We start from the raw sequence: 22,570 nt of genomic DNA, 5'->3' as shown, positions 1-22,570 counted from the left end.
AATATTTCTGATTGTATTAGCTGCGCCTGGAGCTACACTATGACCTACTGCTGTGATCTGGTCAGCTGTGGCCCATGAACCATATGGCAGCGTGTCTAAAATGCACAGTCAGAAAAAGAGTGTACTGCAGTGGTGGCACAGAACATTTGGCCCCAAAAGGTAAACACTATTGAAATTAAGCTTATCAGTAAACGTGATAATACCCTGACTTGTTAAGTTTTGGAGGTTTGATGGACTTCACAGTGCGTTTACTCAGCTAAAAGTAGGCGATCCAGTGCATTGCTGTTAATGCTGTGATGGCATGTCTACTAAAATCTTAATGACCTTTTATTTTGCACTGATACAGCACCGTAGGTTGAAGAGATGCAGGAATGCAAAGACAGCTGCTGGGTGTTCACAGCAAGCGTGAGATCATTCTGCACAGTAACTCATGGCACCACAACTTCCATTGGAAGGGGTTTGATTCCCATTGGATCCGAGAAGACTAAAAATAGTTAAACTAATTAAAAGCACCCCCCCCCCCCCCCCTCAAAAAAAAAAAAAAAAAAGAAGATTAAAGCAACCTTAGTCATTAACCGTTCATCTCTGGCTCTGTGAAAACTTGACTTGGGATTGCACAAAAATAAACACACAGGAAATAATTTTGTTCTTCCATCTCTGCGATTTTCTAAACTATCATTACCACAAAAATCTTCTTACCCACACACAAATATTTTTTATACTATGGCCAAAACCTAACACTAAGGCGTTATTGGGTTACTGTTCTGTCTCTCCTGTAGTTCTCTGTGCTAATTTGTCTGTTGTGCTGTAGGAAGGTAATCAGCGCCAAAGAAAAAAGTACTCTCCCCAAAAAAACAGCACAACACACACATATGTGGTGTAAATGCATTTATAGGAGTCACTCACCTTCCACAGAAACTCCCACCAACTTTATCAAGAGTGACTGGCTGGAGAAATATTAGATTAAGAGGCTCAATTAGTAATTGTACAGAAAAAAAGTGTCATTTTCTATAATCACCTCCCTCAATAATAAATCATGTTGTCACCTGTTAAGCCAGAAAACTTTGTGAAACCCACAGTCAGTGTGATCAATTCAGCCATTAGTGTAAGCTGTTATTGTGTTTCAAATAGCATGCATTCTAAACAATTAAATGAATTTAACTAAAAAACAATAGGTTATGAGTGCTCTATCTGTCCGGGCGATATTTACTATTAACGCTAAAGTTAAACTAGCTACTGTTGAGGTAAAAAAAGAATTGTGGTTCTCTAAGAAACTCACACCAACCTGTTCTGCAGTGACACTGTAATCACTTGTCACCATTGCCATTGCCGTTAAGTATCATTAATATAGTGGGAATATATGCATACGGCCAGATTAGTATGATAGAAAAAGTGTGAGGCAACTTCATGTAACCTTCACCTTGTAGGATTGTAGTGGTCACTCGTGAGCTATCTAATTTCTTAACCATTTTAATTATTATCAAGTGTTTTATCGCTTATATTTAATGAGCCACTTTTTTTTTTGAGACCCAACAACACCAACTGTTGTTGACCATATGATGTCGTTGATGTTGTTGAGTTTTGAATTTCAAAACACTGACAGTGAGCAGACAGGAAATTTTAAGATTATGCACAATGACAAATGCAGCTTGTATTGTTACTTCTCACTTATCCTTAAGCTTAATATTAGTGTTAAGTGTATGAGTTTGTAGGTATGTGTAATGAGAAGTTGCAGTAACCTGACCTCTGATTTTTTTGGCCAGCAGAATCTATTTAGCTCATCGTGTGTCGCATGAAAAATGTACCCTGCAAGTGTTCCTAAAAAATCACGTTCACAAGAATTGGACAAGCCTGAGGTTGCGGTGACCTTGACCAAAATCCACCGAAATCTAATCAGTTCTTCCTGTAGTCGAAGTGAACTTGAGGACATTCTCTGGAGCTGTTACTGAGATATCATGCACACGAGAATGTGACAAAAGGACAGATGGTTGGACGGACGGATGCTGCCATCAAAGTTAGAGCTCAGAAGAGGACAGTAATGTGTTTTGCTGTCATACACTTTCCTTCTGACATAACAATGGTCAGGTCATGATTTAATTTGCTGTCAGTGGCTTAATTTCTCCATGTTTTGGTAGATGGACTGTGCCTTTCATGTAGTGCTCAACGTGTTAAAACAGCTGGAGAGTTAAAAGCAGGTTTTAAAATTGCAGTGGAGACACAGCCGGCCTAAGTGGCCAAGATGGCTGAGAAGAATAATGCTCCTCTGTATCCCCCAGGTTATAATTGTCTTCAATAGGCCTCCTGCTGATTTGAAATGGACTCATTGTCCACAGTGCTGGGCACCTCAGCTCAATTAGCCTCCGTCTACTTAGTCGTGCTGAGCTATTGCCTGCGCATCCTCGCACAGTGGCACACAAGTGCTTGCACATAAATACACACTGACACATAACAGTGAGCTGTCTCACAGACACATGTGCGTGCGCATTGAAAGACGTCAGCAGGGGTAAAAATAGAAGTTATAAATGGGGGGAAAAAGTGTTTTATGTTTACAAGGGCTGATGTCATGTTTGGTGTAGATCCATAGCTGACGAACTGGAGGGCAGTTGTGGTCAACATCAGCCTGCTCAACTTTGGCTCAGTTATCTGGTGTTTCTCCTTTTTTTTTTTTTCTTTGGTGCTTTCAAGGGCGCAGGGTTTAAATTGCAGTTTGTATGTGTTCGAATCTCTCTTCATTATTTTGTGTATGAGCTGTTTGCAGTGGTGGAGGCATGCACACGGTGACGCTGCTCTGGTTGCCAAGCAACACAGGAACGTGGGTGGAAGGATTTCCTGTCCTTAGGAAGCTTTGTTTATAAGTGGGGGCAGAGTGAGTGTGTATGTCTATGCATGTTTGTGCGCATGCCAAGAGTATGCTTGAGTGCTTGTGTGTTTTTAATGTGTTCTTTGCCTCAAGTAAAAGTGCTAGAGAAAAAGTTACTTAAGACAAATATACACACACAGATTGTGTATGCACTGTACACACAGAGAGAAAAGACAAAAAAAGGCCCTTTCTGTGTCTGTGTCTGTGGAGTTGGATTTGTGTTGCATAACTCCAGTCGGGTCTGTTCACAGCGCTCTGTCTCCTCCTCTTCTACCCCAACACTCTCAGCCATGTCACACCAACGCCAAGCTGCCACACTCACGCCAGGCCTCCTACAAATGATGTCATAAGCATGCCTCATTTTATGTCTCCTTTCACACATGAGATTGCAATTATGTGTTCTTGCCCAATCACAAAAACAAAAACACACACACACACACACACACACCAACACAGCATGTCTGTCCTGCAGGCGTTGGACCTCATGATTACGTAATTGACATTGAGTGAATGGGATGACGTCAGCTTGGCTCTCTGACTCTCCTGTCTTTCTGGCTAGCTACAGTGATGTCATAAGTGGATGCAGCCTTACGCGGGGCGGTGTGTGTTGGCATGCATAATCATGTGTGGAGATAAAAATGACCTCAGGAACCATCTGATTTATATAATGCGCTTCTTCCTCCTCGTCCTTTCCCTCAAAGTAGAAAGAGTTTAAAGCTAATAGATACTTTATTGGTCTGTATGTTATTCTTAACAACACGAGACACTTAAAGATGCTGCTGCAACACAAACACACAGTTTTAGCTTGTTGCAGCCTCTGGAGAGTGCCTTCTATTTGAAATGGATACCCCGGTGTCTCGCAGCGGGTAACTGCATCTCCTTGTGGCCCTCCATTTGTGACTGTCTGACCTCTGTTGATTCACATCCCGAGAAGCTGCAACACTCACTGGCAGTGAATGAAAGGATAAAGAGATGATGCTGGGTTGTCTCTGAAGATACCATACGTGCCAATTCTTATTTTAGCAAAAAGAAAACATCATGGAGAAAGCAGAGTGATTTTTGGTGGTTGGCCTTCCTCAGCTCCTGACAAAAATATCTGTTTTTAGCACGCCGTTTGAGCTACCGGATTTTAAGCATAGAGGAAAAGAGCTCTATTTGTGTCTTGGGTTGAATAGGCCGCCTGTTGTGTTCTCAACCGTTGTGGTTGAGACTCTGAACAACAGCCATCAGCCAGCTTTGGACTAGAGAACTAGGGGCTTTTAACAGACATAAAGGTGCAGACAAATTCGCACAAACACACTTTGTCTTTCCTGTCGTCCTCTCACACTTTTCTTTTCTCTAACCTCAAACCTCAAACCTCAAACCGAAGGGAAATCACACCACACAGCAACTTAAAAGTTTATGAACCGAGTGGCAGCACACACAAACGGTTTAAATACATACACACGCATCAGCGCAAAAAATATGCAGATTTTCTGAGTAAACTGATTAGCATTAGCTCCGCCCAGCTAAAGCCACAAACAGTCGACTGTACATTCCACTAACCACATAAGAGTTTAACACCAGCCAGGGTGATTTGATAACACTGCATGAACACACACACACATCCTTAAATACGCATAAACATGAAACCCACACACGCACACACATTATTCCAGAGCAGCACAAATAAATCACATCAGCTGTCCAAATGATGTTGCGATGTCACTTAGCAAGTTTGACATAGATACACAACAGTAATTATATACAGACGGACACACACTTGTACACATGCACACGCTGAGTCCCCCCACCCCACCCCAGAAGTCTTAGGGCCTTAGTCAGCGTCTGTGTGTCCATGCGTGGGCCTGTTCCCTGGCAGTGTAAGGGGAAAAAATACCTTCCCATATGATGTAAACACCAAAGTCCTTGTGTGTATGTGTGTGTGTTGTGTGTGCGCGTGTGTGACTGGCGTTCTCTGAGATAGGGTTCGCTCTCTGTGACAGTTTTCCAAATTATTCCACAACACTGTGCAGTTTCTTTTTAAAGATAAGTTTCTCTGCTTTGTTCCACTGCACACAGTGGAAAGAGAAGACGGAGGGGCTGACATGTGACATCACCGACTAAAAAAAAAAAAAAAAAGGCAGCAAGGTAAAAAGAGAGGCCACTCCTTTTAACTCGCTTTTGAAAAATCTCTTTTATCGATTTTATGATGGTTCTAGTGCGTGCAGCAGTTTATTTTGAGTAATGCCAAACAAGTGAACTTCATTATTTATTATGGTTTTACATGGTACATGAATGACGTGTTACATGTGTTTGCGTGTGACTGTTTGAGCACATATGAGAAAATGACAACATGCTTATAACATTACACAGTTCGCAAGTTTAATGTTTGTATTATTAAATCAGTTCATGTCGCATATTGATGGTTGCAGATGTTTACTTAAAGAGGCACTTCCATGAAGTTTGAGACAGATTAAAAACACAAGCGGTAATAAAAACAGACCAGCAGGAGACAAGAGGCTGACTTTCAGTCTTTGGTACGGATCAAGCTTCAAAAACTCCTGCACTTCCTAAAATGCAGCTCAACAGGGTCTCTTCTTCTGACTCTCCCTTCTAATGTAAGTGTTTCTGTTTTATCACATACCGTATCCAAAGTCCCAATGCTACCATTTCCTTCCACTGAATGTCGCAAATCTGTTGTGGGTGGTGTTTACCGTTTTAGCTGGTAAGACATGGGAAAGTAGTCCATTATTCAGCTCCTGCAGATTCCCAAGTTTCCTCCTCTGCTCACTGTGAAACACCACTGTGCAGAAAGGGATGGAGGTAGAGAGGACAGCAGCCTTGTTGTTGTGATAACCTATAAAGGATTCAGTACACAGATGGGCTGAGCTACCTGCAGTCCTGATGAAACACACTTTTCTAGGTTGGAGTCAATGTCACTTTCCTGTTCTTCTACTCTGTGTTAGGTAATGCTGTCTGCAGGGGTCTGCTGTATAGCAGTATGGCAAGCCTCAAGTGACAAAACTGGCAAATATAGAATGAGAAGTAAGGCCCAAATATGAGTCTCGCAAAGCAGGAAGGAAACCTGACGTGACAGGAGTTTGCTTTTAGTGTTAAATGTGTTTCTAATGCTGGCTTCAACCGACAAGAGTCCACCTGTCCATTTTGTGTGTGCTTGAGTTAGCATGTTGGACATTTACACAAAGATAACTTAACACTACACCTATATGTATTCTGCTTCATCCCAGCAGTTGCTGCTGTACCATTTGGCTTTACGACGGGGTGCTAAAAACGGTACAAGATTAATTCAGGCCTTTAATGAAGCAACAGCACGTTTGACACTTTTCTTCGCAAACAGGTGCAAAACAATCATCTACTGTCATTCTTCATCATACATACATTCAGATCTGCTCAGGGGACCACAGCACATCATACTGGAAATTATGTGTGCCATGTATTTGTTGCTAGGCAACTTTGTCACAATACCCCTGTGACCTTCCGACCCTGCCAAGTCTGGTGTTACTGTCCCCGTCTCGCACTTCTGCATGTGTGCGTGTGTGTGTGTGTTATCTGAGATGATGGTGCGATGGCTGCATAGCAACGGACAACAGCTGTGATTTCACAGCAGTTTGGACAAGCTTGGTGTGTGTGTGTGTGTGTGTGTGTGTGCGCTTGTGTGCTTGCGTATGTTGTTGTGCGCGTGAACCTGCCATCACTGTTCATCTATGCAAGCACCCACAACAACATAATATGGCACACTGTCACTTCCACAGTGTGATAGCAGCATAGACTCAATCAGCCAAAATGTGCCCCCCTCCCAAACCTCCAACCACACACACACACACTCAAGAAGTGTGTTCTAAAAACACAGCCGAAAATATGGAGCAGAGGGAACGACGAAGCAGTCATTTCCCTGAAGATTCATTCATGTAAAATATTGTTATTCAAACCTCTCTACCCCCTATTCAATAGTCTTATTCATCTTTCTCTTCACTGCAAAACCAAACACGTCTTGTCTTCTGCTTCCTGGCAGGAGCCTTTGTGTCTGCGCGCATGCGAGCAGCTGCTTGTGCGTTGGGTTTTCTCTGCTCCTGTCCTTAAGAGGAATGTCCTTGGCCTGTCCGACCTGCATGCTCCCACTGAGCCCGCCGTCAAACACCTGGGGCGGGCTCTCCTGCGCTCATCCATCCAATCGCGAGCACGGGAAGTTAATGACATCAGTTAGCGGAGGCTCTTTAGGGGCGGCCCCTTGAGGTGATTCGTGGGAGAGGGAGAGAGAGAGAGAGAGAGAGAGAGAGCTCTTATTGTTATGATGATTAAGTGTTATATGAAGGGCTATCAGAGGAGAGCCCCTTAATGAAAGTGGAGCACAGAGAGCAGAGGCAGCGGTGGCGGCGGATTGAGCAAGAAGTAGAGTAAGAACGGAGCGAGTGAAGGGAGAAATAAGGAGAGTTTAAGGTGGAGAGACTGGCGAGAGAAAGAGCGAGAAAGGGGCTGAATATTCAGCAGCTGTGTCCAGATTTGCTGACACTGGTGTTCATGCTTTGAATGTACCATGAGATGTTCAGAGACTGCACAGGAAACTGCTGTAAAAGAGCGAAAGGGGAAGAGCAGCATGTGTGAATGTGTACCAATGCTTACGGTTTCATCTTCCCTCATTCGCCTTTAGTCAGTGGTATCTGCAGAAGTCCAGGCTTTTTTGTATGTGTACAAGTGTGAACACTGGAGTTTGCCTTACTGTTTGGTAAAAGAGTGTAACGCCCTGCCTCAAAGGAAAATTCCAGCCTGAGCTGCTCCTACGCTGTTGTAAATCATTAGGCTGGGATGCACAACGAATTCTGTTATTTTGTGAATAAGCAGTTGTCATTTGCCTTTTTTTATTTTTGTTGTATCCAGAGTCCCTCTGCCTCTCTCGTCATCTTAATGTTTTCCTACGCTTCCCTGAATGCTTTTGACACTCCAGCTCTTCGCTCTTCACTTACCTGAGGATGTGATTTTCAGCTGCTGCTGTAACACATCTGTGGAGCAAGTTATGGCAGTTATAAAAATGGAATTTCTTTTCCAGTCGAGGAAAAGCGAGTTGCACCACATGAAATGCATCACATCTCGTGACTTGAACTGCATCATGGTCTACTGTGCATTTGTCACAGGAGCTGATCATTTGACTTTTTATCTCCTGTGTTGCCACTGCTGATTGGAACTTGCATGTTCATGTTGTGCATGGTTTAAAAAAAAAAAAAATCGCTAAACACTAAACATTTCACCAGATTTCTTTCCAGCTGTTAAAGTGTATATTTGTCATCTGAGTTTCCTTTCAGGAACCTCAAAAATATTTCATTAGTATGTGTTCCACGGGAGAGTTGTCGTGTCTGATACTGTTTCACAGGTCTTTCCAGCCTTACACGAATAAGATTATGGGGAAACACGAGAGAACAAAGTTAGTTTTTTGTGTTTTTTCCCTCCCATCTAGTGATGGATTTTCTTCATGCTGTGGTATTTCTCAGGAGCAGTGACTGAAATTAACTTTGTGCCTCATCTGCCAACAGCTGTTAAACTAAAAAAGTATGAATCTAGAAATATGCTCCTTCGTGTACAGAATGAAACATGAAGGAGCATGAAAAAGAGAACCTTTCTTGCTAAGACAGTGGAAGAGGGACAGTGTGTACTGTATAGCTGAAGCATTAATGTTATCAGCTAGTGACCCTTAATGAATAGTTTTTATTTGCAGTTTACAGATTACAGAACACGACTGGTTAGAGACGGCTATGAATAGGGCAAACCTAAGGCTTTCTGCACATGATCAGTGGCCTGAGCTGCACTCAGCACACACTCAGTACTGAATCCCAGCTCAGCTCAGCTTAGAGCTGATTCATCGTAAATGCTATGCATTCCAGAACTGGATGAGAAAAGCCAAAACATAGCTACCTTGTTACCGTAAGTTGGTCACAATCAGACCACATTTTATGCAATAATGTTTGTTGTTTCTTAGAACCTTGTAAACCTCTGTGCAGTCCCATGACGCTTGCTGTGACTTTTAAGTCATTGCTTTCTCTTAGCAAACTTAAACTTCACTTCCTACATAGTAATTCTCACAGGTGCCTGATTCAGTACATCGCACTACTTCCTTGAGGTACTACCTTGAAACAAAAGTACTTCTTTAGGCTGTGTCAATCATACGTAATCATACTGTACATCATACACAGGTCAGCAACCGCCGGGGTTGAAATTCTAATAATAGTTGAGAGAAGAAAAAGGAGCCATTCCGTTCACCATCACGTACACGGAATTTGTTTATATCTACAATAACACTGCGTGAAACAATACAGCATCTTCCCTTATTTTAATGCACAGACTGTGTTGATGCAGCGAGGAAAACCGGGCAAACAAGCAAATCTTAGGTCAAACCAAAGCGTGCTCAGTAGAACCTTGCACATCTTGCACATCAGCACAATATGGCATCATCTAATGACTAATCCGTTTTTAGCGACCTAAATTCATAGTATCATAGTATAAATTCATAGTAGTAATCATAGTATTGCGGATTCCCAAGCTGTCACCTTCACTGACCTTCTACTCCTGGACGTGTCTCTCATCACAGTGTTCCCTTTGGCATCACACTCCCCACCACTCAGACCCTTGTGCCATTTTGAAGGCCTCATCGATGGTTAATCTGTCTTTTAGTGGCCATGTTGGCTGTTGTTTAGGGTTAATGTTTGCCTGAGTGTGCCTTTAAGTGAGTCTGCAACAGATGGACCCTTCTCAGTTTATCCAACAAATGCTACTATTACTGGCATTCATTTGGCACCGGGCAGATGGAAACTTCAGACTTTGCTCCTTAGTTGATGTCGGGGAGGACTGAGACAGGAAGCTGCAAGACGAACTGAGAGTATACAGCAGACGATTTTGTAGTAACCGCCCAAAGTAATGCTGAGAAAGAGTCAGGGATAGACCATTGTTGCATTGGAGCTCAAACAAAGCTATAGACTGTGTAGTACTGTAATAAAAGGCTAAAGAAACAAAAGCAGATAAAGGATCTTTTCGCCCCCTGCTTTCCTCTAGGAACCTCAAGCTAACAAGGATGCTTCACTACATATTTTGCTCTGGCAGAGATGATGCCAGCCCCCCTTTTTTCTACCACACATCACCCCTGGCGAAAGGAATGTAGCGGAAAACGAGGGACCCGAGATAGAAGATCAGAGGCCTTAATATGAACCACATTGTGTGTTGTTCTGCTGTTTCCCATCTCGTGCGTTCTCTGTATCAGGAGCGAAACCGCCTTTGATGAATATCTACAAAGAGATTTGAGGTTTATAAAGCGTGGCAATTTAGCCAGGTATGTTATCTTAAGCCTGGTAATTTGGGAATTCAATTCACTCATAAGAGGAGGCAGGGGAGTCATGCTGTTTATTAGGCCGACTTGCAACAGGCCTGAGCATTAGAATAGAGAGCTGGGGGCTATCTAATCAATGCTCGACAACATCTTGAGACTAGAGTTGTCATATCTCTCATCCCCTCACTCTTTTCTTCATGGTCCTTTTCTACTGCGTCGTGCATATTGGAGTATGTGACTGTACTGTAACCATGGATCAGGTCCTGTCTTTCCCCTGAGTTACACATCTAATCACGGCACCATCATCCCTCATCCCTAATTCTGTTGGCAGGGCCTGTCAAACAGCATACGCTGAAATACCGGGTGACTTTGAAATGCTGCTAATGACCCTAGGATATAACTACCCTCTTTCTTATACTCCCCCTCACTCTTTCTTTGTTGTCCACTCCTTTCTTGTCAGTTGCACTCCCGGTCACCCTCTTACCCTGCTGTTCGACGGATCTACTGATTAGTAAATGCAAAGGATGGGGTGTGAAAGAAAGCAAGGAATCCTAGATTTTGCTCCACTCTGAGGCAAAGTTGTGGAGGGCTAAACAAAAGACAAACTTCTGCACAAATGTTAGTTAACCTTTGTTTAAACTGGGCAGCCACACAGATTAAAACCCCTCTGTCAAGGGAGGCCAGTAAAGGCGCGGCAGGCAAACAGAAAAACACAAAAAAGCAAAATACAATCAAAGCCATGCAGCCGAGAGACTACTTTATAAGCTCTTCAATAGGCAACACTTCAGCGTCAAACCAGCAGGCTCATTGCCAACCCTATTTAAATCTTGACTAAACAAAGCAAAGACAGCTCCTTATTGAGTCTGCCACAAGAACCTTCATTAACCGTGTAAACTCACCAAGAGAGCTTTCAGCTTTAAATCATTTTGCCAACTCCATGAATTGGGAATAAAGCACAAAAAGTGGACATTTGTCTAAGTCATCTCTGACCTCAGGGACAGTTAACTTAAAGAAGTCATGGGATTTCAAAGGGTTTTTTCCTGTTCTTCCGGAGATGCAAGGCAACAGCGAGTTAATAGGAGCTCAATGGGCCTACACTGTACATTCATATAAGTGAATAAGTGGAGCAGGTAACGAAAAAGCTGTCACAGCGAACAACGAAGGTGGCTCTGATCACAGACAGATGTGCCTCAGTGCTGCAGGGACAAATTTCATGTTAAAATAAAACAATAAAATGTGAATATGTTTATGAGTGAAATAAAATCTGATTTCAGCTTCAAAGGGCCAAATCATTCATGCGTTGTAGCTGCTTTACTCCACTGCACATGTGTTTCAAGGCAGCCATCTTTCTACTCAGCTTAAACTGCAAAAAATCGAATCGAAGTTCTTTAAAAAAAGTCTCCCATCCATTTTTGTCAAACCTGACTCATCCCTCAATTGAACACTTTTCTTTTAGAATTTTGATCTAACTTTAAAAAAGTTGCATTACTTTGTCAAACTACCAAATCACCAAGTTTGTTAGATCTGACTGCTTCTGTGTTTCCTGTTAAAATACCAGAAAGACATTTTAAATCCAAGAAGTCAGATACTGTATAAACCTGGCACCTGTTTAATATTTATACTGCCGATATGGCAATTATGGTTCTGATATCAAATAGGCACTGGCCTAACCTTCAAACCTACTTGAATCTATAGACATATTTATGTCACCTACCAAAAAAAAGTAATGAGCTTTTATTCCAGAAATACTACATAAAATACATATTTGTTAATGGGTTAAGTTGATCCACTGTTTATTTCTTCGGATTTTGAAAAGTAAGGGAAAAAGTGGAATAGCTCCCATAAAAATGTTCAGAAAGTCCTCATGTGAAGTGTTATTTGACCGGATATGAATCAGCTGAAACGTGCCCTCGTGAGCAGAAAAAGGCATTTGAAGGTCTCATACTTGTGTGATCCCTCGTATCATTTTTCATTTTTTGGCCCGTTTTTGAGTTTGTAAACAGCCTGAATTTTGTTTTGTCAGCATTCAGAACACGTTTCAGTTGACATCTTGTGCGGTGTTAAAAACAGCTTGTAGGAGTGGGAGGGAGGAGTGAAGGATGTAAGCAAGAGTTGTATCATCAGCAGAAGCGGTGTACGTATCGTCAGCAAAGGCAGGCTGGAGAGGACAGGACAGGCTTCTGACAAACTGCTGCCTCACTGCCTTGTCCTTCTCCTTGTCCTTTTTTTTTTTTTTAAATCCCACTTTTTTCTCATCCAGAACAGATTTTTGGTGCTCCAACCGCTGCTCTCAGCCAAAGGTGATCCTATAAACCCTTTGGCCTCTGTCTGCTTTCTTAACCAAACATGAGACTGTGAGGTTTCTTGATCGCAACCAAGTTTTAGGTCGTTTGCCTATTGATCAAAATCTATCGACATCAGCCAAATTTGCAAAAGGCTCAAAGAGCAGAGGGAGTTCAGGGCAAGCCAAAGTGGGCGGACCATTGGAACCGGACGGGCTCTTCCAGCGGTTGTTGCCATGGTTTTTTGTTGTCGGGACAAACTGTCGGCCAGTGGCTGAGAGCCTGAGCTGCTGTTTGTTAAAGATAAGTGGAAAAGCCAGAGGCAAAAGAGGAAGAGGGAGACAGAGAATCAGAGAGGGAGCCCTGCTTAATTTTTTGACTGCAGGACATCCAGCTGAAAAACACTCTCTACCTCAAAGCCCCATCCACCCCACTCTTCCCCCGCGATGTAGGGATCCCAATAGATCATGCTCCCCTCCTTAAGCAGTTCACTGAGTCTCTCTCCTCATGGTTTCTTTCTGACCCGCACTCCTCCCCACCTGCTCTGTTGGCTGTGCACTGGCTGTTTTGATATTGTATAGTGTTTCAGGCAGTCTCCCTCTCTCTTTCTTTTTCTCACTCTCCCTCTCCCCCTCTCTCTGTCTCTTTCTCCTTTCTCACAATATTGTAAAAGAGCAAAGAGTGCCAACAGGGACCTGCTCACTGTCAAAGAGAGAAGACAGGGAGGCCTTAGGGGGAGTGAGGGAGGGGACTGAGAGAGGGAAGGGGGAGGATTGGAGGGAGGAGAGGAGGAAAAGGTGGCTAAAGTTAGGTGAACATTATCTTTTATCAGTATTACTGTAACAGTAGGCATTTCAGATTTTAGTAGCTGTTTATCAAATCCAAATCCAGTGTGTGAAAGTCTTTATTGATTTTTTTTTTTCATGATTCACCTTTCAACAATTTTAAAGGTAAGAAAAAACACATGAAAAAATAAGAAAGATAACAGTCATTTTCTTCCTATTTTACACTTCATCTTGCATGGTTGGTGGTCCCGATTCACAAATAAGATGATTCAATTTGAGCTCAACTTTTATAATATAGAGGAATTTTTTAATCGGAGGTACTTTGGGAAATATGCTTCATGGCCTTCTTTCTAAAAGATAGATGAAAAGATTAGTATCACTCTCACTTCTGTGAGCCTCTCACTTACACCAAGAGCTGAATACTCCATGGATTTTTTGCACGCACAAATAGACATGTTTTTGTTTCTTTATGTATATGAATGAAACTGTTTGATAATGCTACACAAATCTAATAGCTTCTTGGTTTCAGCTCTGCAGAGAAAGACAATTTTTAAGCAAAATGTTGAGCTGTCTCTTTAAGTTCATGAGCTTAATTGATATTTATTAATCGGGATGAAAGGTGAATTGAAACTCTGAGCATTGATACTGAAGTGATGCAGTCAATTGATGAAATCACAAGAGGAGAATTACTGTTTTGTTGGTGTAGTTGAACTGCACATACAGTCCAGCATGTTTTGTCCATTATTTGCTCTTTAATTGATCTTTGCTTTAAGCACAAGATACAATAATTGATTTGTTAGCCTTTTAGCTTATTAAATATGGGCCTTCTGAGCTTATGGTCCCCTAATCCATAGCAGACACAAACCAGGGTCAGAGTGGTCAAATACTTTAATGGAAACCAGATTCTACACCATGACAACACAGGGACTTGAAGGGAATGAGTGAGAGCAGAACGGGCAGAGTGAACGAACAATAAATAAGTGAGTGTGGACGGAGGTGTGATTGCAATCCTGGCTCATGGTGTGTCAGGACCATTACCATGGAAGTGTAGAGCCCTGGGCCTGGGCTTTTTTTAAGCTTGACCTGACTGTCACAGTCAGTCCACCACACACATGCACACCCATATACACACTGCACCCCTGCTCTCCACCGAGGGACCTCCAGGCTGCACAGACACACAAGTCACCTCAAGCGTCCACATTCATTCCCAACTTTGGTTTGCATGTGTGTGTGTGTGTGTGTATGTATGTGTATGTGTGTGCGTGTGCCTGTCTGATTGTTCACCATCCTCAGTGAGCGAGGGTGAGCATGACTTCATGATCACTGGCTGCTGATGAATCATACCAAACTTACTTTGTGTTTGCTGGATGCAAATGCCTGTTTGCTTTTGTTGGTTAGCCTACTTTGGAGGACAGAGGCCGTGTGTGTGTGTGTGTCTGCCTGTGTGTCGTCTTGAATTATTCACAGCCAACATTTGATTTTCTTGTACTCATACGTCACGTCTCCTGCCTGAGCTTCTCCCTCTTAGTTACTGTTTGTGTTTTTCAGTGAAGCAGTGTTGTGTTTTTGCAGTATAAGCTCTGGCCCCATTGATGCCTTATGTGCTATAATTTTTCAATTTGAAAGTTCTGGGGCTTGGTTGCTCTAAATATACTGTATATTATGTGCTTATTATCTGCTTAGTTGGTTTGCCAATAGAAAGGGGGGATAATGTTTACTCCTCTGGCAGAGGAGGCTCTCAACTCAAAGTTACAAATAATGAGTGTGCAAAGGAAAAGCCTTGACCTCTTTCACCAAAGGCCCAAATTATTAACTATATTACACTACATAGATTATGGCTGTGCTAGAATGGTGCTTGACATTGTAGATTACAACAGCAACTAATAACTAACAAAATGATTTAATCTATTTATTATTTTCATTTAACTAAACCAATTAATTATTCAGACTAAATTCAGCCAAGTTGTTTCTGGTCAGCTGTTCAAGAAGCATTTTTCATTGTGTAAAACAAAAAGCGGCCATATGAAGACCATACTTGTACCTGTGAACGTTTCACTGAGGTGTTCAGTATTAATTTAATTGGAACAACCAACACAAAAATGATATAATACATAAAATACATAAATTAGTAACATCCTACAAAATGTACTCGCTTGTAAGCATGTTTGTTGTCAGTTAGTTGTATTTGAATAGAATTTCTTGGAGGTGAGACTGGTCTAGTTGTGTATGCTTGAAAGCAGGCATCTTTTAATCTGCAAGTGCACATGTGTGTGTGTGTGTGTGTGTGTGTGTGTGCGCGCCTGTGTGAGTTGCCAGGCAGCTGGGAGCAGCAGCCTGGACCAAAGGGTCAGGAGCAGTCCTCTGGGACGCTCCGACCCTTGAACTTGATTCCATAACTCTTTGCTGCACTAGATGACATAAAAGGAAGACACACTCAGACCTTATAGGATGTGATTGGTCTTGCTCTGCTTCCTTAAAGCCCCCTGGAACCCTGATTTGTCGTCAGGGGAAAGCAGGAAATACAGTAGGTGGGGGAGAACAATTTCATGGGCCAAAAGCGGAGAACATCACAAGGCTTCTTGCAAGCAGTGTTGACATATATGTAGCACAAGTTATTATTTCCCAGCCTGTGAGAGAGTTCTCATTTTCTCCTTCTCTCTGTTGGTCTTGCTCTTCCCTTCCATCCATCCAGCGTATGTGTAGGAGGGATAAAGGTCGTCCTTTTGTCATCAAAACTCCAGATTAGTTTTGCCTCGGTGCATCTGACTCTGCTTTATCACTTGGCCAGAGGAGCCACAAGGTTCAGCTCACCCCTCTGCAAAGTAATAACTCCTACCAGCTACTATTCCATTCTTTGCTACTATCTCCTACACTACTATTACTACTTCATTCTGGGGTAGGGAGGATTATTTTCATGGCATTGGCTTTATTGGGCTGCATAGTGAGGAGTGACAGGAAAGCAAGGAGCAGGACAATGTGACATGCAACATATGTCGCAAGCAGCAATGAAACTGACAAAGTTGTAATTGTGGCTTCAGTCCACCGAGGCCCAGAGCAGAGCATGACGCACTGCTGACAGCATGTCACGAGCTTATCTTGGTTTTATTTTAATATTTCTGCACAGATGTGGGTTTTGGGGGTTCTGTAACTTGATGTGTTGGGGATTTTGTTGAAAGTCAGTTTGGCTAATATTGCAGCCGAAGACAGTTAAATAACGTACATTATTGAAATATTTCTTCTGGCGTCGGCGCACAAAACACTTGCAAGTCAGACAGAAAAGCTGCCAACAGGGAATGGAGATCTTCTGAGGATTACGTAAATGTGGCATGTGATTTAGACAAGTATCTGCGAGAGCACGAGTGCAGTGTAAGATGATTACGCTGTCAATTAATGCATATGAATTAGCTGAGGCCCCTCAGCACTCTCAGAGGAGTTTGTTAACCTTTCTTCTCACCATGTAAACATTGGAGGCCTCGGCCTCCACTTACAAAAGCTTCAGCGGGTTGGAGCAGGGCAGGGGTCAGCAGGGTTACACCAAAGGTCAATGACATTCTTCCTTGTCACGTATTTTTCTTTTTTTGGTCAAATTTAAAACCTTAAAACATCAAATTCCTCATCTCAGTGCATTGAAATGGAGGGGCTGATTGCCACAGCTCTTTGGAAAGGTCTATCTCTGCATCATATTAATTGCTCTTGAACCTAAAATGGCCTGCTACACTGGCCTGTCTGTATTTTTTTTTTGCAGACGTGACAACAACTGAATGTATTGAATGTATTGACTGGGAAAATGCTTTGCTTTTAATGGCACACCATTGTTAGCTGAGGTTCAATATGGCTGGCACCAAGCAAAAGACAGAGGACAAGGACCTTTAGGTTTTGTCAATATCTGGTCAGAGGACCGTGACAACCAAGCCCCAGCTAAACCATAAGTGCCTGAAAAACAAAGCTCAGATTTCCTTCTTGATTGCTCTTAGATGATTTGTGTGAAACTGGATTGGCCATTTTATGTAGGTAGACAACATTCAAAATGATACTTTTTAAATTGGTTGATGGTATGTTGTAATGGTTGTTGGCACTGTGACCAGACTCTTTTTCTGCTATTATTTATGTATTGATTTATTTATTTTCATTTTTGATTTTGATTAATTGATTTAGTGATAAGATCTTCCTCTTAATCCAATATTTAATATGTCTTAATATTAATATTAATATTAATGTATTGTCTATGAAGTTGAGAGTTTACTTCTGACCTTGGATAGTCAGTTTAACAAAACAACATCACCTCAAGGTCTCTTCAATTGGTTTTTTTCAGCGCTTTCAACTTTATCCTTATCACCAAAGGAAATTCTCTCCAGTTGGTGAATTAATTTAAGTTGTTAAAATAACCTTGTTGACTGAAAGTCACTGTTTCAAGTTCTGGACTTATAATATGCTCACTTGTTTTCTTGTTGAGGGATAGATATCACATTTATGTCTGTGTGCTAAATAAGAAGCTACCAGCAGCTGGCTTAGCTTAGTTGGTTAGCAAACTTCGGTTGCACCAATAGAATTTCAGCTTTCTGTCACCAGCAGTTCTGCTCCAGTTGAATAGGATCTTTTATTTATGTATTTATTTATTTTTGTGTGCATGTGTTGGGGTGAGGGTGTATTTTATATAGTTGTAATTCTGGAGAATTCTTCCCTGCCGCGTGATATAATTACCAATGCATAATGAATTTTGGAACATGCTCCAGCAGTACAAGCTTTGCCAAGTCAGCCACAGAACTTTAACTATAAGAGTCACCAGATCTTTCTCCATTTCAACTCCAAAGGCTGATAAAAATGATGTGGTGAAGTCAAAACCTGATATGATGTTAATATACTTTGGTAAGTGGCCCGTGTAGACAACTCCAGAATGTAAATTTGCTGCTTAGCTTCTTTTGTCAGCAATTCATTTAAGATCTGCCTCATTCACAATAACTTCACACAGACATTTTCACCTGTAGAGTCTGAAGAAGTCTTGAGTGTTCAACACATCTTCACACAGTCATTTTTAGCCCTTGTTTCCTGTCAGATTCTTGTGGAAAGTGAATTAACGGCAGCATAATAATAGGAACAGTCTGACTTAAGTGTACCAACAATCACCCTCCGTTAAAGAAATGTGTTTTGAATTGAGGAAAGTCATTTATTCTAATTGAACGCTGTCTTTTAAAATCCATGTTATCAGGTTGCCGGGTGCAAACAGAAGCAGTGTGGTGCCAGTGTTACACTGAGAACAGACTCACCGTACAGATTACAGACGCTTTAAATCGCGCTGGTATGGCACACACACTTAGATGGAGAGTGTACTTATAGACAGACAGACATTGTGTACTGTTAGTTCAATGCACACACATACACAAACGCAAGGGGGGAGAAAAAAAAAAAAAAAAAACACATGCGCATGCTAAGCCAAATGTGGACATGCCAAACAGAGACAAACACAAATGAAAACAAAGCATGCAAACACAAACGAGATCCAGAGTATGAAGAAGACAGGGAGGATAGCACAGTCCCATCTGTCAAACAAATGCGAGGATGCTTCTCACACACACACACACACACACACAGCAGGCATCATTTAGTCTGAACTTGAGCGATATCTGCCTTTGTCCTTAGCAGTTGATCCTGAGGGGCCGCTGTAGAAGTTGCATGAAAGTTTGTTGAGAGCTGAGTGAGTGTGTTAAGCTTTATGAGAGCCCATGGGAGAAATGGTGGCACACACACACACACACACACACACACACTCTCATACACATGTACAAGTACACACAAACATTCATCCTCTCATACACACACTCAGGCACGAGGCTTGGGCGGCAGCTCACACTGGCCCCAACCAACAGTGAGGAGTTTGTTGTCATAGCAACAGTAAAATGAGATGACTTTACTGTCAGCCGTAATGTTTCATGGCCCCCTTGCCGCTATGGCAACATAACAAGGAGGAGGAAGAGGAGATTGAGAGAAAGAGAGCATCAGAGCCATCTCTGCATTCCTGTAGACTCCTGCTAGGAACAATGTCACCACGATGCCCTCACTTCCTTCCCAAGACAAACACACACACGCACACACTTGCACCGTGACAAGCCTGTCAAACACATGCATAAATACTCCCAAAAAGACACGCACACACGCACAGACACCTTGAAAAGCCTGTCAAACACCCTTTCCACCTCGCCCATCTCTTTGATTGTACGTTGACTATTTTCAGCTCTGGCGTTATCGTCGCTGGGGCAATTTGAATTCATTATGCTCAATGTCAATATTGGTGCAACATCGTCGTACCTCAGACAGGTACAGCTTGTTGAATGAGTGTGCATGCTGTCAGAAAGTGTGAGGAGTGAAGGGAGAGGAGAAGTGGAGCGGAGATCAAAGACATGCAGCATCTCCCCGTGCTGGGGCAAGAGTCGGATGGAGCAGTAGGGTGACTGTAGGCTGGGGGCAACAGCGCGGCAGCTATACATCCCAGTGCTATATTTAGCTCAGTCCTTCCACTACAGATTATCAACGCGGTTCCGTAGAGTTTATCTGTGCTGGTAGAAAAGTGAAAAAAAAAAGAGGAGATAGGTGGAAGAGCGACAGGAAAAGAGGAGGGGAAAAAAAAAAAAAAGGCATCAGGACTAAAGAGGAGCGGAGTTGTTTCGCTCTGTTGCCATGGTGACAGGGCGGCCAGAGCTGTAGCAAAGTGACAGTTGTCACGGCACAGCAGGCTGCTATGGGTGACAGCTGTCAGTCAATCACGCAGAGTGAGGGGACAGATCGGCAGATGATCACCTTGGATTAGAGAGCGATCCTCCACATGGGGGCCAGACAGAACATATCTGGACTTAAATCATGTCCTAATGGTGCTATCTTCTGGTGTGTGTGTGTGTGTGTGTTCACCAATATAGTAACGAGTGGTTGCTTTTAATTTTTCAACCTTTCGTGCCGCTGTCTGTTTGGGTTTTTGAATCTTTGCTTTTTTGCCAGACTTTGTGAGTGCATGCAAATGTATGTTTGCACCTTCATTTGCATGCGCCTGCGTCTGTGTGTTGTCTGCGTGTGTGTGTGTGTGTGTGTGTGTGTGTAAGCACGTGTGCAGCCCACGGAGGGAGGGTATGTATGTGTGTCCAGACTTTGAAACATGTTCGCGGGGGGGAGTGGAGCAGATTACATTTTGCTGTAGCTGCTGCCTGGGTCCTTCCCACAGCTGTCTGTGCTAGAGGACAATCAAAGGGCTGGTAGTGAGCCTTCTGATTGTGGTGTGATACTCAGGGCTGCTCCCCTTCAATTACCACACTCTGCCTGCATCTAACGAGCACAGCATTGCTCTTATGTTAGGAGAATAATGGTCTGATTAGACTAGGGATGGATTTGAACTCACACTCATTTGTTGCTTTCCTTTCATGAGTCTCCTGATCGTGATCATCTCTGGTCACAGATATCCTATTGTGCGACTAAGCCCAGCAGTTTATTTTGAACTCATTCACAGCTCCAACCTTGACAATTATATTCTCTCCTGCCTTTGGTTGTTAAAGCACCAGCATCTGTGACCCTGCGACTATTAAACCTTTAACAGCATTCATATGTTATGACAGCAACCCCATGTAATGTCAATACCCTAGTAATTAGAGGTTAGTTGTACAAGGCAAGATTTCCTTTACCAATGAAGCACTAAATTTGCCATCCCAGTCTGTTCTGGACAGAAAGCCCCAGAGAAAAGTGATGATGTATACTTTTCCCCTCAGATCTAACACAGACTAATTTGGAAAGTGGAGCCTCCCTTTTGCCTTTAACAAAAATGAAGGCTTTATGTGAGAGGCCCAGTGAATTTCACAAGCTGACCTTCTTTCTTTTTCTCTCTTTCCCTTTTCCTCCCTACCCTCCTCTGCTGCCTGCCTCTTTAGGAGTGAGCCCTGGGCTGGATGGGACCCACCATGCCCCCCAGTAAGAAGGCCCAGAGCCCCAGTAGTGGAGCCAGTGCCTCGCAGGGCATGAGCCCGCCGTACCGGCAGGGGGACGCCGCCACGGCAGCATCTGAGGCTGAGGCGGCTGACCTCTCCTTATCCCTGTCTGCCTCCTTCTCCAAGGCTGATGACGAGGAGCTCACCAGCCTCTCCTGGCTCCATGAGAGCACAGACCTCCTCAACAGCTTCAGCCACTCGGGGCTGCGTAGCGTCTCCCCTCTACAGGACCCTGACGGCCAGCACCCCCGTTCGCCCTCCTCTTCGTCTCCCTCCCCAGACGACCCCCTCCTTGGTGATGCACACTCGGCGTACGACTTGGCAGCGGGTGCCAACCGGAAACCGCCGTATTCCTTCAGCTGCTTGATCTTCATGGCCATTGAGGATGCGCCAAACAAACGGCTGCCTGTTAAGGATATCTACGGCTGGATCCTGGAGCACTTCCCATACTTTGCAAACGCCCCCACAGGTTGGAAGAACTCAGTGCGCCACAATCTGTCGCTCAACAAGTGCTTCAAGAAGGTCGACAAAGACCGGAGCCAGGTAAAGACATCAACAGTTGTGTAAAGGATCTCTTTGATTTTTCATGTAGCTAAGGGCCGTGTGTCCCTCCAGAGAATAAAAATTAGACATTTGAAATGGCCTGTTTACTTAGTTCACCACTTTGATCTTGTATTTTTAGCCTACACGACCAGACATGTCCTGATGCAGACTTATTCGAGAACTCATTTAACAGCCAAACTCACTTATTCTGAAAGTACCACTTCTGTACGCAATCTGGAGACTCTGCTGTCCCTCATCATGTGATAAGCCACCTTAAGCGTATTCTCTTCCAATGTTTTGGGTCATTATCTTGGTTCAGGATGAACATCTGATCAACCAGTCCGCCTTCATTCGGTAACTGCCTCCCTGACAGTGATATACTCCACTACTTCCTGCACTACAGCATTGTTCCAATAATAAAAGCTTGTTCCACCACTGCCTTTTTACAGACAGAGAGTTTGTAAGTCATCATCAGAAACTGGGACGCTTGTAGGAATTGTTTCTATTGTATCATGTATTTGTTAATACATGAATAAATGAATGTAAGTGTTTGGTGACCTGGAAAACTGGGCACTGGGAAAATGTGTAAAATTTTTGACTGGCAGTGTCAAACAAACGGCTGTTCCACATCTTGAATGAGAGCTCCTGATAAGATAACATTTAACATGTGGATTTGCAATGCTGGCTCATTTTGGTCAGTGATAAATGAAGATTATAGATGAAATAAGCTATTAAAAAAGCATCAGCAGGGTTCAAGCCTGAGGTTGCCAGTGACAAGCTTAAAACATGAATTGTCCTGTTACTGCAGTGTGACTTTGCCCAGTTGT

At 43.0% G+C, this 22,570-nt stretch overlaps 1 protein-coding gene across 1 annotated transcript in view; it reads left to right on the top strand.

Annotated features, from left to right (window-relative positions):
- ches1 (checkpoint suppressor 1) overlaps positions 1-22,570 on the top strand; it is a 54,474-nt gene that overhangs the window by 2,293 nt on the left and 29,611 nt on the right. Inside the window, exon 2 of the mRNA XM_029496993.1 lies at positions 21,144-21,743. Coding sequence (XP_029352853.1) covers positions 21,162-21,743 — 582 coding nt within the window. The 5' untranslated portion in view covers positions 21,144-21,161. The remainder of the gene's footprint in view (positions 1-21,143; positions 21,744-22,570) is intronic.

The sequence above is a fragment of the Echeneis naucrates genome, chromosome 24 (genome assembly GCF_900963305.1).
Source record: "Echeneis naucrates chromosome 24, fEcheNa1.1, whole genome shotgun sequence".
Classification (NCBI taxonomy): domain Eukaryota; kingdom Metazoa; phylum Chordata; class Actinopteri; order Carangiformes; family Echeneidae; genus Echeneis; species Echeneis naucrates.
Note: the sequence above shows the minus strand (reverse complement) of the source record. Positions and strands in the feature narration are given on the sequence as shown.